Source organism: Mastomys coucha, unplaced genomic scaffold (assembly GCF_008632895.1).
Source record: "Mastomys coucha isolate ucsf_1 unplaced genomic scaffold, UCSF_Mcou_1 pScaffold15, whole genome shotgun sequence".
Taxonomy (NCBI): domain Eukaryota; kingdom Metazoa; phylum Chordata; class Mammalia; order Rodentia; family Muridae; genus Mastomys; species Mastomys coucha.
Genome location: NW_022196897.1, coordinates 28,365,039 through 28,381,505, shown reverse-complemented (window position 1 = coordinate 28,381,505; position 16,467 = coordinate 28,365,039). Strand labels below are relative to the sequence as shown.

General features: G+C 34.5%; 1 protein-coding gene and 1 pseudogene across 7 annotated transcripts in view; one reads left to right on the top strand and one right to left on the bottom strand.

Moving 5' to 3' along the window:
- The window catches only part of LOC116090126, a 1,191,078-nt pseudogene that overhangs the window by 487,750 nt on the left and 686,861 nt on the right, over positions 1 to 16,467 (bottom strand).
- The window catches only part of Lrp1b (LDL receptor related protein 1B), a 1,939,581-nt gene that overhangs the window by 1,808,946 nt on the left and 114,168 nt on the right, over positions 1 to 16,467 (top strand). For all 7 annotated transcript variants that reach the window (XM_031370139.1, XM_031370141.1, XM_031370138.1 and 4 more), the window contains 4 exons: positions 2,683 to 2,805; positions 11,924 to 12,049; positions 13,514 to 13,651; positions 14,446 to 14,580. In XM_031370139.1, coding sequence (XP_031225999.1) covers positions 2,683 to 2,805; positions 11,924 to 12,049; positions 13,514 to 13,651; positions 14,446 to 14,580 — 522 coding nt within the window. The remainder of the gene's footprint in view (positions 1 to 2,682; positions 2,806 to 11,923; positions 12,050 to 13,513; positions 13,652 to 14,445; positions 14,581 to 16,467) is intronic.

The window sequence follows — 16,467 nt, the reverse complement described above, 5'->3', positions numbered from 1 at the left end:
CATGGGTATTTGGTTCCCCCTTTTAAGAAGGAATGAAATGTCCACCTTTTGGTCTTCCTTCTTCTTTACAAAATTATTATTTATGTTCTAAAAACATCTTTGCAGTTATAAAATTTTGGTGAAAAAGTAGGACAGTGTTTTGTGGTTTGAGGAATTTAAAAATAACTCTTGTTTTTTCTGTATTGAATATAAGTACAAGTTAAATAAAAATTAATATATTTTTAATGAATTTCATAAATCTCATAATTATTTTAATAAAATTTCACCTCCCACTCCTCCCTATAACTGCTCCTGGATCTATCTTCTTCCCAATTGCAGATTATCATAATTACCACCATCTTCCTTCTTCTCCATCCTTCTTCTTCCTTCCTTTCCCCTTCTCCCTCTCATTTTTCCTCTTCTTGTTCTTCCCTATAGCTCATTGAGCTCAATTTCAACTGCTAATACAATCAGGATGTGGGATCATAAAATAGAGCCTCATATTTAAAAAACAAGAACAAAAACCCAAACTTAATCTGCTACTGTCGAAGCCACTGACTGTAAATTCTCAGCTACGGTCAGCCATTGGGCTCATGAGGTCTTCTACCATCCATGCCTGAATATTTATTTGCTTGATCTTTTTTACGTTTTGAACAGGTGAACACAATTGCTGAGTCCATGAGTTTGTCACATGCAGAAGGCACTCTGTAACCCTGGTTTTCATTTGTTTTTTGGTTTTTTTTTTCATTTTTTTGTTTTCGTTTTTGGGTTTTTTTGGGGGGAGGTGAGGACAGGATTATTCATTTGCTTTGCATTTTTGAGACAGGGTTTCTCTGTGTACCTTTGACCATCCCGGAACTCATCTGTAGACCAGACTAGGCTTAAATTCACAAAGATCTACCTGTTTCTGCCATCTGAGTGCTAGGACGAAAGTCAAGCACTATCACCATCAGGATTTAACCCTGCTTTTTACTGTCCTTAGACTTGTACAATATTCTCATCCTCTATTGTAAGATGGTCCCTAAGCCTTGGTGGAAGAGGGTATCATATGCATGTACAATTTATGATTGAAAGCTCCCAAGTCAATATACTTTGACCAACTGTTTCTGCCCTCTATTACATAAAGAATCTCCACTGTGAATTCTGAAAGCTACATTAATATCAAATTTAGAGATAGTGAAATGAATTTATAAAGCAATCAATACTATGTCAGTGTGCCAAAATAATAGTGGTAGGTTCCTGCTAGAAAATGTGAGATACTAAGCCATGAATTATTGACCAGACGTATAGTATTGAACTTCTTCCTATAGAGTTGTCAATAAATTCAATCAGAGCAGTGGTTACCCCTATGGCAATCTATACCTTTATTATGTCCATGGCCATATGTTGTCATGCTGGTCATTACTGTGATGTGCAGATTTTAAAGAAGGGTAAATTGATAACGTTTTTCCTTCAGCTACCTGCATTTCAAATTCTGGTACTATTGCAACTAGCCAGTAAAGTCAAAGGTTAAGGATTAATACCAACTTTATTTCTCCATCTCCTATAACCAAAGTATGTGCTATGTTCAGAAGGTAAACACAATTGCTGAATCCATGAGTTTGTCACATATAGAAGGCACTCTGTAACCCTGGTTTTCATTTGCTTGTTTTTCAGTTTTTTGTTTTTGTTTTTGGGTTTTTTTTGGGTGGATGGGGTGAGGACAGGATTATTCATTTGCTTTGCATTTTTGAGACAGGGTTTCTCTGTGTACCTTTGACTGTCCTGGAACTCACTCTGTAGACCAGTCTAGGCTTAAATTCACTGTAGAAGCCACTGACTGTAAATTCTCAGCTACAGTCAGCCATTGGGCTCATGAGGTCTTCTATCATCCATGCCTGAATATTTATTTGCATGCTCTTTTTCACGTTTTGAACAGGTAAAACACAATTGCTGAGTCCATGAGTTTGTCACATACAGAGGGCACTCTGTAACCCTGGTTTTCATTTGTTTGTTTTTCATTTTTTTGTTTTTGGTTTTAGGTTTTTGGGGGGTTTCAAAACCCCCTATGGAAAACTACTATGTTACAACCTTCATGAATATATATAAGAATATTATAAATTATATATATATATATATATATATATATATATATGAAATAAATTCAATCATACACACACACACACACACACACACACACACAAGATTTTAATTGGAGTTAACCTACCCAGGGAACAATGCTCATCCCAGAAGCTATATTTTTAACACTACCAAAAAAGAAGCCCAGTGTCAGGAATGATATAAGTCCCATCTAGTTGTTGATTGAAGTTGGAGGAAAAAAATAAAAGTTATTTTCATTGGTTTTATTTGCCAAACAGAGTTTGATGATATAAGTTAATACTTTAAAATATACAAAATTGTAAAAATGTAACCAAAATGTGTTAAATTAAAGGTGATTTATATTTATAAACAAAATTTTCTTCTGTTATTTCTTGGTATTCTCTAGCAAAATATATATTTGACTATAACACAAAGGCGTTTTGAATTGGATAACTAGGAACAGGCTTTTTGTTAATCAAAAATGATTGGAAATTGTCTGTTTCTAATATTATGCTAAAAGAAAGATACAGAAATAAATTAGAATTTAATAGAAAAAAGGAGAATGTTGAACCCTTCTTTTTAGCATTACTAATTTTCTCAATCTCCCTTTCCTTAAAAATGAAGGAGGAAGTATATGCAGAGATGATGAGTTCCTGTGCAATAACTCCCTTTGCAAGCTCCATTTCTGGGTCTGTGATGGAGAAGATGACTGTGGTGACAACTCTGATGAAGCCCCTGACATGTGTGGTATGGTCTCTCACATGGCTCCTAATGAGATCTTATCATCTAACACTCTGATGGGCACCAGGATTGAGATGATACACAGATTCCATATCCCTGTGGTCAAGTACATATAGTATATCATCAGACACAGGTTCTGTCTGGGAAATAAAGAGATCAGCCTCTTAATAGTTCAGGACTCTATAGACAACACACTAACATCTAAACCTGTCATGTCAGAACTATTCAGCAGATACAGTATGCACTATTTAAAAGGATCTATATATGATGGAACTTTGAACTGAATGGAGTACATTTAAATATTTTTGCCTTCATTCTAATGTGTGTTTTATTATAAGGGAGTTTTAACATTAAGTAAATGGAAATAATATGAATATCCAAGTGGCATACAAGAGAAAATAATTCACTTCAGTGGCTGTTCATGAATCAATGTACAATATATGCAAAATCATGTTGTCCATTTGATATTGAGATTTTAAGAAACAAACAAATAAAAAAACAGCCTAGCTTCTCTATGTTCAATTTACCCTTGACTAGTGTTTTCAGGGTATGTGAAATGAAAAACTAGTAAAATTTGAAATTATCAATATAACTAATTTCTTATATTTTCTGATGAATAAATCAATTTGTTTACTTTATATCTTGACCACCAGAGTTTCTCCTCCCTTCTTGCCTCCTACTCTTCCCCCACCCAACCTTCTCTCCCTCAATCACTCCTCTTTCCTTTCTCTTCAGACAAAGGAGTCCTCTCATTGTTATAAACCAGCCTTGGCATATCAAGTTGCAGTACAAATAAGCATATCTTCTCCTATTGAGGCTAGATGAGGGATCCTAATTAGGAGAAAGAGTCCTATAAGCAGGCAACAACAGTCAGAGACAGCCCCTGCTCTTACTGTCAGTTGTCCCACATGAAGACAAAGCTGCACAACTGTTACATAAGTGCAGATGGCCTACATCAGTCCCATGAATGCTCATTTGATGATTCTGTCTCTGTGATTCCCCTATGGGACCAGGGTAGTAATTTCTGTGGGGTTTCTTGTGTTTTCCTTGATCCCTCAACCTACTACATTCCTTCTTCCTACTCTTTTGCTAGATACCCTAAATTCCACCTGATATTTTACTGTGCTTCTCTGTATCTCTTTCCATCAGTTGCTGGATGCAGCCTGTCTGATGAGGGTTATCCTAGGCACCTGTATACAAGTATAGGGGAATACCGTTAACAGTGTCAGGAGTGGGCTCCCACTCATAGCATGGGTCTTAAGCTGGATCAGGCATTGGTTTGCCATTCATTCAATTTATGTGCTCTATCTTGTATGTAGGACAAAATGCACCCTATATATCTTGAATTCAGAACAAACTGTAGGTCTAAGATTTTAAGTATGGTTGGTGTCCCAATCCCTCCATTGGAAGTTTTGCCTGGCTACAGGAGATAGCCTGTTCAGGCACTATCTTACCCATTGCTAGAAATCTTAGCTAGGGTCATCCTCAGAGATTCCTGAAAGTTTTTATTGCCTTAGGTTTACAGCTTGTTCCAGAGATGCTCCCCCTATTCCAATTGTCTGTCAATACTCTCCCTCCTTCTTCCCCTAACCTGATCTCCACTGTTCCTATCTCAATCTCTCCTCCACCCAGTCTCCTCTTCCTTAATATCTACAATGTCTATACTATTTCTGCTTCTTAATGAGAGTCAAGAAACCCCATTGAGCCCATCTTCTTATTTAGATTCTTTGGACCTACTGGTTGTAGCATGGCTATATTTACTGCTAATATCTACTCATAAGTACAAGTTTGTCTTTCTGGGCATGTATTACCTCCCTCAGTCTGATCTTTCATAGGTCCATCAATTTTTTTTTTTTTTGGCAAATTTTATGGTATCACTGTTTACAAAAGCTGAGTAGTACTCCATTGTATAAATGCACCACATTTTTAAAATCCATTCTTTGAGGTACATACAGGTTGTTTCCAGTTTTGGGGTATTACAAATAAATGTGCTATGAACATAGTTGAGCAATTGTCCTTGTATAGTGGAGTATCCTTTGGGCATTTGTCCAGCAGTGGTATAGCTGGATCTTGAGTTAGATCTATTCCCAATTTCCTGAGAAACCACCAAATTGGTTTCCAAAGTGATTGTTCAAGTTTGTTCTCCCACCAGCAATGAAATAGTGTTTCCCTCGTTTGAAGTACTCACCAACATGAGCAGTTGCTAGCTTTTAATTTTAGCCTTTCTGGCAGGTCAAAGATGGACTCTCAGATACATTTTGATTTTGATTTCCCTGATGGCTAAGTATGTTGAATTTTTTAAAAGTGTTTCTTGGCCTTTAGAGATTCCTCTGACAAGAATTATCTGTTTAGCTCTGTACCCTATTTTTTAATTGGGTTATTTGATTTGTTATTGTATAATTTCTTGAATTCTGAACATATTTTGGATATAAGCCCTCTGTCAGATGTAGAGTTGGCAAATATCTTTTCCTATTCTAAAGACTGTTGTTTTGACTTATTAAGAGTGTCCTTTATTTTAGAGAAGCTTTTTCAGTTTTATGAGGTCGACTTATTGTTGATCCTACTGCATAAACTACTGATGTTCTGTTCAGGAAGTTGTCTTCTGTGCCACTGTCTATAAAGGCTATTCCGTGCTTTGCTTTCTATCTGTTTTAATGTAACTGGTTGTACGTTGAGATCTTATCCTTCTGTGCTTGAGTTTTGTGCATGGTGATACATATTAATCTATTTTCATTCTTCTACTTGCAGACATACAGTGAGACCGGCACCATTTTTTGAAGATGTTTTCTTTTTTCCATTGCATAAATTTGACTATTTTTGTCATAAGTGTCCGTAGTTCCGTGGATTTATCCTCGGGTCTTCGATTTGATCTCATTGATAAACTTATCTGTTGTTATACCAATATCAATGATGTTACCATTACTGTTGCTCTGTAGTTCAGCTTAAAATCTGGAGCGGTGATATCTTTTATGGTTCAGGATTCTTTTAGCTGTCTTTGTTTGTTTTCTATACGAGGCTGAATATTTTTCTTTCAAGGTTTGTAAAAATAGTGTGTTGGAATTTTGATAGAGATTGTGTTGAATCTGTAGATTGGTTTTGGTAGGATGGTCAGTTTTTCTACGGTAATCCTACTGAAAAAATGAGCATGGGAGAACATTCCATCTTCTGAATTTTACTTTAACTTATTTCTTCAAAGATTTGAAGTTATTGTCATATATGTCTTTACATTTCTTAGTTATAATTTATACCAGATATTTTACATCATTTGTGGATATTGTGAATGGTGTTGTTTTTCTGATTTCTGTTTCAGCCTTTTTGTCATTATATATATATAGATTATCCCTCACCTATGTAGATCTTACCTATTTTACCTAGGATCTGATAGCTTAAAGAACGGGGCTATAGTCTAATGCTGTAGACCACCTTATGCCAATTTTAATGTAGTTTTATACACAAATGTAGCAAAGAAAGCAATAATCAAGCAATAATCCAAAAATCATGGCTTGAAATCAGAAAAACATGATCAGAAAAACATGTAAGTAAACACAAGTAAGCACATTAAATATGGACAGAGCAGTACTCTTCCAGAGAATTCTCAGGAGATCAATTTAAATACAATTCCCTGGTACTTTATAAAGATGGTATTTCACCATATCAAAATTTGAGGTACCTGACCAATTGAGCTCTCTAGCTATGTTTTGACATTCAACAAGAATAAACATCTTTTAATTGATGTGAATTTTAAGTAGAGGAGGAATGGAATCATACTTGGAAACAATCTAGGAAAGAAAAAAGTACTTGAGGTAAAAGGCCCTCTGCTTTTTGTCTGAAGCTTCTTGCTCACTGTTCACCAAGGCATTGTTCACCATGCATCATTCTTTTGATAATATCCTGACAGTATATAAGAGGGCAACTGAAGTTAATTTTATTTATTTATTTATTTGTTTTTGGTATTTTCGAGACAGGGTTTCTCTGTATAGCCATGGCTGTCCTGAAATCCACTCTGTAGACCAGACTGACCTTGAACTCAGAAATCTGCCTGCCTCTGCCACCCAAGTGCTGGGATTAAAGGTATGCACCAGCACTGCCTGGCTTGATTTGTTTTGATTTTTTTAAGTTAATGTATGTAACCACTTTGCAGAAGGTGTTTATCATCTGTAGGAGTTCCCTGGTAGAGTTTTGGGGCCTTTATCATTTAACTGTGAATATTGATACTTTGTCTTTTTGTTTTCCAATATGTACTCCCTTGACCTCCTTCAGATGTCTTATTGTTCTAGCTAGAAATTCACATACTATATTACATTTATAAGAAAGAGTAGTCATCTTTGTCTTGTTCCTGATTTTATGCTTATGCAGTTTTTTCTTTGAGTTTGTTTATATATGGTATTACATTGACATAATTTTGTTTGTTTAATCATCCCAGTACCTCAGGGATAAAGCCTACTTGACCATGATGGATGTTCTTTTTAATGTATTCTGAGATTATCTGTGCAATTATTTTATTAAGTAGTTTTCTATAAATGCTCATGAGAGAAATTGCTCTGCAATTCTCTTTGTTTATTGAATATTTGGGTGGTTTGGGTATAAGGATGACTTAGACAATAAAATGAATTTAGCATTATTTTTTCTGTTTCTATTTTGTGGAATATTTTGAGGAGTATTGGCATCAATTCTTCTTTGAGAATCAGGCAGAATTCTGTGCAGAAACTGTCTCTCCTGTCTCTCCCTGGTCTTTTTCTTTTCTTTCTTTCTTTCTCTCTCTCTTTCTTTCTTTCTTTCCTTCTTTCTTTCTTCTTTTCTTTTCTTTTTTCCTTTTCTTTTCTTCCTTTTTTTAGATAGGAAACTTTTAATGATTTCTTCTATTTTCTTAGCAGTTACTAGTCTTTTTAGATTATATATCTGATCTTGGTTTTACTTTGGTAAGTTCTATCTATCAAGAAAATTGTCCAATTCTTCTAGATTTTTTTTAATTTTGTGGGATACAAGGTTTTTAATTGAAATTTAATGATTCTTTGTATGTCCTTGATGTCTACTGTTATGTCCCCCTTTTCATTTCTGATTTTGTTAATTTGGATATTCTTCCTATCTTTTAGTGATAATGGTTTGTCTATCTTGATGATTTTCTCAAAGAATGAATGTTTCATTTTACTAGTTCTTTTTATTTTTCTCTTTGTTTCTATTTTATAGATTTCAGTCCTCAGTTTCGTTCTTTCCAACTTTCTACTACTCCTATAGTGCTTGATTATTTTTGTTCTAGATATTTTCAGTGTGTTTTAAGATAGTAGTACATGTTCCCTACATTTTTTTTACATATGAACTTAATGTTATGAACTTTCACTTTAGCACAACTTTCAATTCCATTAGGTACTGAGAATAAAATATGTTCTATTGTCCTTGTTTAAAGTATTATGTAGATATCTGTTAAGTTCATTTGGCTCATGATCTCTGTTAGCTCCTGTACTTCAATGTTTACATTTTGTATGGATGATCTAGCCATTGCTGAGAATCTGGTAATGATGGCTTCAACTAGTAACATATGAGGGTCAGTGTGTGATTTCAGCTTTAGTAATGTTTATTTTGCAAATGTGGCTGCTTTTGTGTTTGAGACATACTTGTTAAAAATTAAGAAGTAATTTCGATGTATTTTTCCTTTGGTGAGTATAAAGTCTTCTTCCCCATCTCTTTTGATTAATTTTAATTGGAAGTCTATATTGTTAGATATTAGAATAGCTGTGCCAGCTTCATTCTTGGGTATTTGCTTGGAAAACTTTTTTCTAACTCTATACTCTGAGGCAATATCCATCTTTGATGTTGTGATGTGTTTCTTGTATGAAACAGAAGGATGGCTCTTGTTTTGGGATCTATTCTGTAAGACCATGTCATTTTATTAGGGAATTGAGTCCATTGATACTGATCGATCAACATCCAATGATTGTTAAAGGCTATTTCCCCTTATACCTTGAATCTGATATTTTTTTCATTTTGCATGTTTAGTGTTTTGATTATTATATAATGGGGGAAATTTCTTTTCTGGTCCCATTTTTTAGTATGTAGTAAAAGTTAGGTACCTTTGGAGGCATGCCCTTCTAAAAGTTAATAAAATGTTCTTCCACAATTTTTTTTTTTAAAAATATTTTCTAGGTTATTGATATGTGTTTCTTCTCCTTTTTACTATTATTCATAGGTTTAAACTGTTTATATTGTCTTGAATAGTTTCAGTCATTTTATTTACTGTTTTTTTGGCTTTTCTTAGCTGGGGAGGCACTTCCTTTAAGGAATTTATTAATTTCTTCTCACTGTGTGTGTGTGTGTGTGTGTGTGTGTGTGTGTGTGTGTGTGTATTTTCCTTTATGTCTCTATGGGATTTATTCCTTCCCTCTTTAAGGAATTCTATAGTTTTCATGATGATGGTTTTACATTTATTTTCTTCGGCTATGATAGAATATTCAGAGGTTGCTGTAGTAAGATAACTGGGCAGTTGTGGTGACATATTGCCTTGGCTATTGTTTATTGTATTTTTACACTGGCATACAGGCATTTGGATTTGATATGAATATGGGTTTACATACTGAATTCTAAGCTTGTTTTACTTTGGTAGATGTTTTCTTCTTTGGTTACTGTTACCTTTTCAGTCTTCTTGTCTTGGTGGTACAGCAGGGAGTCTCCATCAAAGCTGATAGCTAGAGTTCTGGCAGCCAGTTTGGCCTCCTTCCTGCAGGGGTTTCTGTTGTTCTGTCATGGCAATTATTTGTTCTGACAGGCACAGTCTTTCCTTGATTAAAAGTAAATTATTTTTCAATCTTATTATGTCCCTGTTTTTTTTAAAAATGGATTTCTTTTTTATGCAATATATCCTGATTACAGTTCCCCTTTCACTACTCTGCCCAGTTCCTTTCCACCTACTCCCCAGCTCTGTCCAAACCCTTCTGTATTTCATTAGAAAAGAATAGGCTTCTTTGACATAGTAACAAAATATAATAAAATAAACCATAAGGTAAAACAAAAGAAATTATATCAAAATTGAACAAGGCAACCCATCAGAAGGAAAACACCCCAGGAGAAGGCACCTCAATCAAAGACCCTCAAGAGTTTCATAAAAATACTAAAATGAAACCTATAACATATCCAAAGAGGACCTGGTACAGAGCTATGTAGGCCAGTGCTTTCTGCTTCAGGCTCTGTAAGCTCATATGAGGTTTATACAGTTGATTTATAGGGCTTTGTTCTCTTGTTATTCTCCATTGGCTCTTACACTTTGTCTGCCTTCTCTTCATGATGGTTCCCTGAGCTCTGAGGAGACTTATTTTAGAACTATGTATTCCAAGCTTTGTCTCTGGGTCTCTGTCTCTCTCTCTGTGTCTCTCTGTGTCTGCCTCTGTGTCTGTGTCTGTGTCTGTCTGTCTGTCTGTCTGTCTGTCTGTCTGTCTGTCTCTCTCTCTCTCTCTCTCTCTCTCTCTCTCTCTCTCTCTCTCTCTCATGTCTAGCCTCTATATTTCTTCCTATATGATGAAGGAAAAAGCATGTCTGATGATAGCAGAATAAGACCCTTATCTATGAGTATAGCAGACTGTTATTAGGAGTCATTTATTGTCATATATTTGTAAAGACCACTGATGTTTTGTTTTAACCTAGGTCTTTGGGTTATTTAGTCTATGGTTCTTGGTCACCCAAGCACTGTTAAGTTATTAAAGATCTCAGATTAGTTGTTTGATCATGTGTAGAGGCAAATAGAACTGTAATGACTTAACCAATCACTCAGAGAAGAACCAGAAGCTCATTTCCTTCCTTTATTTTACCTGATCCTTATCAAACCTCCCCCTTTTCTTCCAGTTTCTTCTCCAGATCTGTGCAATTTGGATTTAATTTTGTGATCTATTTAGTTTTAGCAGCACAGCCTGTGTGGTCAGTGAATAGGAACTGTCTGTTGGAGTCCAGGGAAGTGATCAGTGAGCACATAACTGAAGTCGTTGACTCTCCCTCTTTGTGAAAATGTCTGTGGAAAATAATTCACTTATAAAGGGTGGAAAACTCTGATCCCACCCTCTAAATATGCTTCACTACTGACAAGCTAATTTTTATGCTTAGCCAGTGAAGGCATCTACAACTGCCTTGAGTTCATGACTGCAATGGCTATGTCATACCAAGAAGGTGGCATTTTACGGCCTTTGCTCACATCTGGGCTCTGACTTTTTTCTACTTTTTCATTAATGTTCCATGAGCTTGAAAGGGGATGCATTTGTTTAAGGGTGAACACTTATGCATCATTTACTTTTTACACATTGTGGAGATATGAGCCTTGTATTCATTCCATTATTAGAAATTAATATTCCATTGTCATATATTAGAAAAAGAGGCTTCTCTGATTAAGGTTAAGGATAGTATTTTGTGATGGGTATAAAGTTTATATTCAGGAGTCAGATTGGAACTAAGTCAGTTTAGCTAAGTGACTTCTCTACTGTGAATTTTTGACCATGTTTAAGGATGGAATCAGTTGTGTGATACTATTTCTGGGGAGACATAATCAGTCTAACTCATTCCAGGTTGGGAACTGTGGTGGTTTGAATATGCTTGGCCCATGAGAAGTGGCACTATCAGAGGTGTGGCCATATGGGAGGAGGTATATTGTTAGAGAAAATATGTCACTATGGATGTCTTCTTTGAGGTGCCTATGCTTATACTCCACCCCCTGTGAAGAGTCCTCTTCTGACTGCCTACCAGGGATGGTCTCTTCATGGTTGCCTCTGCTCAGGATGTAGAACCATGTCTACCTGTATCCTGCTGTGCTCCCAGCCATAATGATAATGGACTGAACCACTTTTAATGTTAGCCTTTATAAGAGTTGTTTGAGTCATGGTATCTCTTCACAGCAGCAAAACCCTAAGACAGGAACCAACAAGAGAAATTCCTTCGTTATCCCATTTATTATCTTCAACCATATACTTTTCTATAATAAGTAACTTGAACAAACCCTTCTATATTTTTTTGAGTATCCATGATTCACCATTTTTAATTAAAAGCAAAAGCCATAATTTCTTTCTAAAAAGAAAGTACATTCTTAATAAATAAGCATATCTGAAGGAGTCATTTTGTTGTTGGTTCTTGTCCTCTGTTTTTGTTCTTTCAGTCAAATTTCTGTGCCCGCCCACGAGGCCTTACAGATGCAGAAATGATAGAATCTGCCTGCAACTTGAGAAAATATGCAATGGGATTAATGACTGTGGGGACAACTCTGACGAAGAACACTGCAGTGGTAAATCTGTTCAATGGGAAATATTGATTTAGGAGCAATTTGAAAGATAAGAGAATACATTTATTATTTAAAGTTAATTATAGCAAAAAATTTATTTTTGAATGTATGAAGGCTTTTTCCCAGGCACCAGAGCTTGCTATGATCATATAAAAGAAAAGCCACTCCCTAACATTTCATCTGCATTTAAAAAGAAAGCTGTATGTATGGCTTTATTCCAAGTCTCCCCCTAAGGTACTTCATGCAAAATAATATTTATCTCACATGAAAAATAACTTGATTTAAAAAAATTCCTTGTTAAAAATAGAGATGGAAAGGAGAGGGTCTGAATAAATTATATATAGATAATAATATTTTTCTCAATATTCTGAGATTCAAAAAACCATCAATATCATGGGTACATATACAACAAAGATGATTCAGAAACTATACTGGACTCATCCTCATCGAAAGCTGTCACAATCTGATAAAAATCCCTATTTTTTGAAAATGTCATACCAAAACCTACTATTGTATATTAAATGCACATAGCAATAAAATGACTTACTGACACACGGGTTAGTACATTTCTCAGTTCTTGCCAGCAATGTTTCTATTTAAGTAGACAGTGATTAATATAGAAACACATAACTAGTCACTGTGTAGAAAATGAGAAACTTAGAAATGGTCAACTCAAAGTGGGATGTGTATGTCACATTTCCCCCTCAAGGCTCAGAGATCTTTGTGAAAGTGAGCAGAAATACTGTAAAAGGCAGAGTGGTGGAAATAGTGTTTTCCAGACAAGGGGCCACATGTACATATGAACTCTCAGAGACCACTACAGCATCTGTAAGCCCTAAAAAAGCTCATGACAGGCAAAAATCCCAACATGAGGTCCCAGAGAGTTGAAGTCTGACTCTTAGCTAACAGACAATTCACAAGTGAGAGTTCCTGGAAAGAGAAAGTCTGTTTTCTTCAGTGAAATTAAACTGTGTATATCAATCATGTCTCAGAGTAGTACCCATGTTCGGGAGTAGTTGGCCAAGACAAACTGGACAATTTGTTTGTTTGGTTATTTTTAATCGTGTTTTATTATTTACTTGTTCATTTCTGTAAGAGAGAGTGATAACATCAAGAGGGAGGAGGATAGGTGGGAAAGATCCATGAAGAGTTGGAAAGGAGAAAGAATATGATCAAAATATACTATATGAAATTTCTAAAGAAGAAAAACATTATTTTAAAATCTACTTAGAATGACATTCATATATTTCCTTATAAAAAGTGAATTATCTTTAATATACGGAATATTTTTATTTTTACAAGTTCTAAAACTCTAAAAATCTATTTGGCTTAGCCTATAAATCTTGAGTTATAAGGCAGAAAATTCTATGTTTTCATAGCATTTAGTGCAATCTTGAATACATTGTTAGTTCAGTATGTGCAGGTTTATGTTATGAAACACTAACCACTTCCTCAATGCTTCCATAGGTAAACTGTCATTGAAATCCAAGCCTTGTAAGAAGGATGAGTTTACTTGTAGTAACAGAAACTGCATCCCCATGGAGCTGCAGTGTGATGGGCTTGATGACTGTGATGATGGCTCCGATGAACAAGGCTGCATGAAGAGTGAGTGGTTTCTATTTAAGGGGTACAAGAAAGCAGATGCTCTAGCATAAACTGCTCTACTCTCTTCACTGTACACACATATCAGACCTTTGCTAAAGTAGCATTATTTGGAGTATCACCTAATTTTTGGACTATGGAATAGAATAGTTGATTTTAGCATGAGTTTGATCAGTTGATGTAGGTTAGAGACAGTACAGTCTTTTCTCCATAATAAAACTCTTAGGGATTATTTGCATTTAAAGGGACTTTCCTTAATGGGAGAAAAGAAACAAAATTAAAGCTACTGTACTGAAATTACAGGGAAGGCTTGCTTTGTTCTAACAGCATTGTAAGCCTCTTTTCTACTGACATGTTACTTTTTATTCATGTGTCCAAATAAAAAAAAAATGGATAAAAGTGTGGATTTAGCCTTCTGGCCCCTGATAAATACATCTGCAGAAAAGTTGTAAAAAAAAATCTAGGGAAGATTCTGGATCTTGGAAAGGATACAAGATAGGTAAATATTGTTGTGAGGATGGCCTTTCAGGAAAATTATTTTCATCGCTCAGTTTTAAGAAGTAGTTTGGCTTGAAATGGCTGTCAATATCAGTGTAAGCAGATGTTTTCATCTGTATTTAATGTAATGAATTCAGTCTTTTTAGACCCTGTGAGTTTCATAAGAAAGAAGTTGCATATAAAATGCAAAACTTTAATGGGAATTACCCATATAATAAAATATTTCAAATTAAAAAATAAACTCCAATTTAAAAAAAAACAAAGTCATATTAGTTTTGTTTCTACTATTTAAATCCTAGCTCCCATTGAACACACCTGTGAGAACAATGGGAATCCGTGTGGAGATGATGCATATTGTAATCAAATAAAAACATCTGTTTTCTGTCGCTGTAAGCCTGGATTTCAGAGAAACATGAAAGGAAGAGAGTGTGCAGGTAAAGTACATTTTCAAATTTTCTTAACAGCTTGCACTCAAATCCTTGGCTTATAAAGACTCCCAAGGCTTCAAAGTTGATCAATGGCTGCTTTTCATAAAAAGCAGTATCTATGGACTAACATTTGAGTTATGGGAGGGAGGAAAAGAGAGAAAGAGAGAGTGGGGGAGGAAGGGAGGAGAGGGAGAAGGAAGAGGGAGAGGGAAAGGAAGAGGGAGAGGGAGAAAAAGCTTGGGATGAAGAGAATGTTTGTTTATACAGCTAAGCTAACCATCCCTGAGCCTATAACACTTTTCTGAACAAATTTAGACCTATAACAAGTGTGTGTGTCATAGAAATTCTGTTTTGAAATGCAAATTACAAATCTATGGGTTAAAACTATTGAAGTATTAGACTCATTTCATGAAACTATATTGTGTGATGATCCATTTTTCTTGACTGTGGTACTTCTCAGGCTGTGGCAAATAATTCACATTGAGAAACTTGTAAGCTTTTGTCCTAGCACTATATTTTAAGCAATCCTTTGTAATAAGTCTTTAAAAGTTCAAAGTAAGTGTCTAAATTACTTTCTTGTCAACTTTTGATCATGTAAAAATTAGGCATTAGATTAAGAGAGAATGTCAGAATAATCTATGTGTTACATCAGGGCTTTAACTATAGAGCCATGAAGTATACAACTATACATATATACATGTATATATATAACTTTTCTAATGTTTGTACTGTTTATATTTCTATAATTTATATTTACTTGTTATTGTAATTTGCAATATTCTCAGATGTCTGTATAGCATACTTAAATAAAAATTATTTTGTTAATTTATTAATGATTTTGTTATATGTATGTACATGATTTTGGAGCACATGGTGGCTAGAGAATGACCTCATTCCTTTATAACTGTCCATATTGTTTTTGTGAGATAAAGCCTGTTACTAAGCCTGAACTTCACTGATTGGTTAGACTATTGATCAGGAAACTCCAGGGATCCTTCTCTTCCACTTTCCCTGGTGCAGGGACTACAGATATATTCTCTGTTGCAAACATTTTATGTGGGACATGGGGATCTAAACTCAGGTCCTCATATGTGGTTATACATCACTATTTAAAGAGTCACCTCCATAGCCCCATAAAAATTCCAAAATAATCTCTTCTTCCAGCTCATATCTGTCTAAATTTCTGGTTTTAAAATGACTTTTACATTTTATCAAACAACTTGTAAAAACTAATTCATTATACTCACACCTAAATGAAAGCCGTGTTTCTATATACTTTGAATAATCTGCTCATGTGGCCTCTTTTCTTATTAACATGTAACCTTGAAAGTTGGTAAACTGTTTTCTCTATTTTAATTAAAACCATTTTTCTTTTCATATCTGTGCTATTATTTATATGCAAATACACACACACACAAACACACACAAAGACTAAAGACACTTGTTTTGATAGTATTGATTACCTTTTAGCCAGAAAGTAGACTGTTCCTTTTTAATGTGTGTTTACAAACTTTAAAAGTTCTGTTATCAATTTTTATATACCTCTGTTGTAGATTCAAGTTGATTCTAAACATTAATTTAATATGTTTCTACAATATATAGGTATATGTATATGTATATGTATATGTATATATTAGTAAAAAAAGCAATTTCCATTTGATATTGAAGAGGAAAAAGGTATTGCCTAGACTTTGCAATTTAGTTATTAGGGTCCTTCACTACACTTGCATATATATATATATATATATATATATATATATATATATATATATATATATATATATATATATACATATATATATATGCATATATATGCATATTTTTATACTAAATATATATATATATTATAAAAATACTGTTTTGTATTAAATTCAAAATACTTTAGTTGAAATA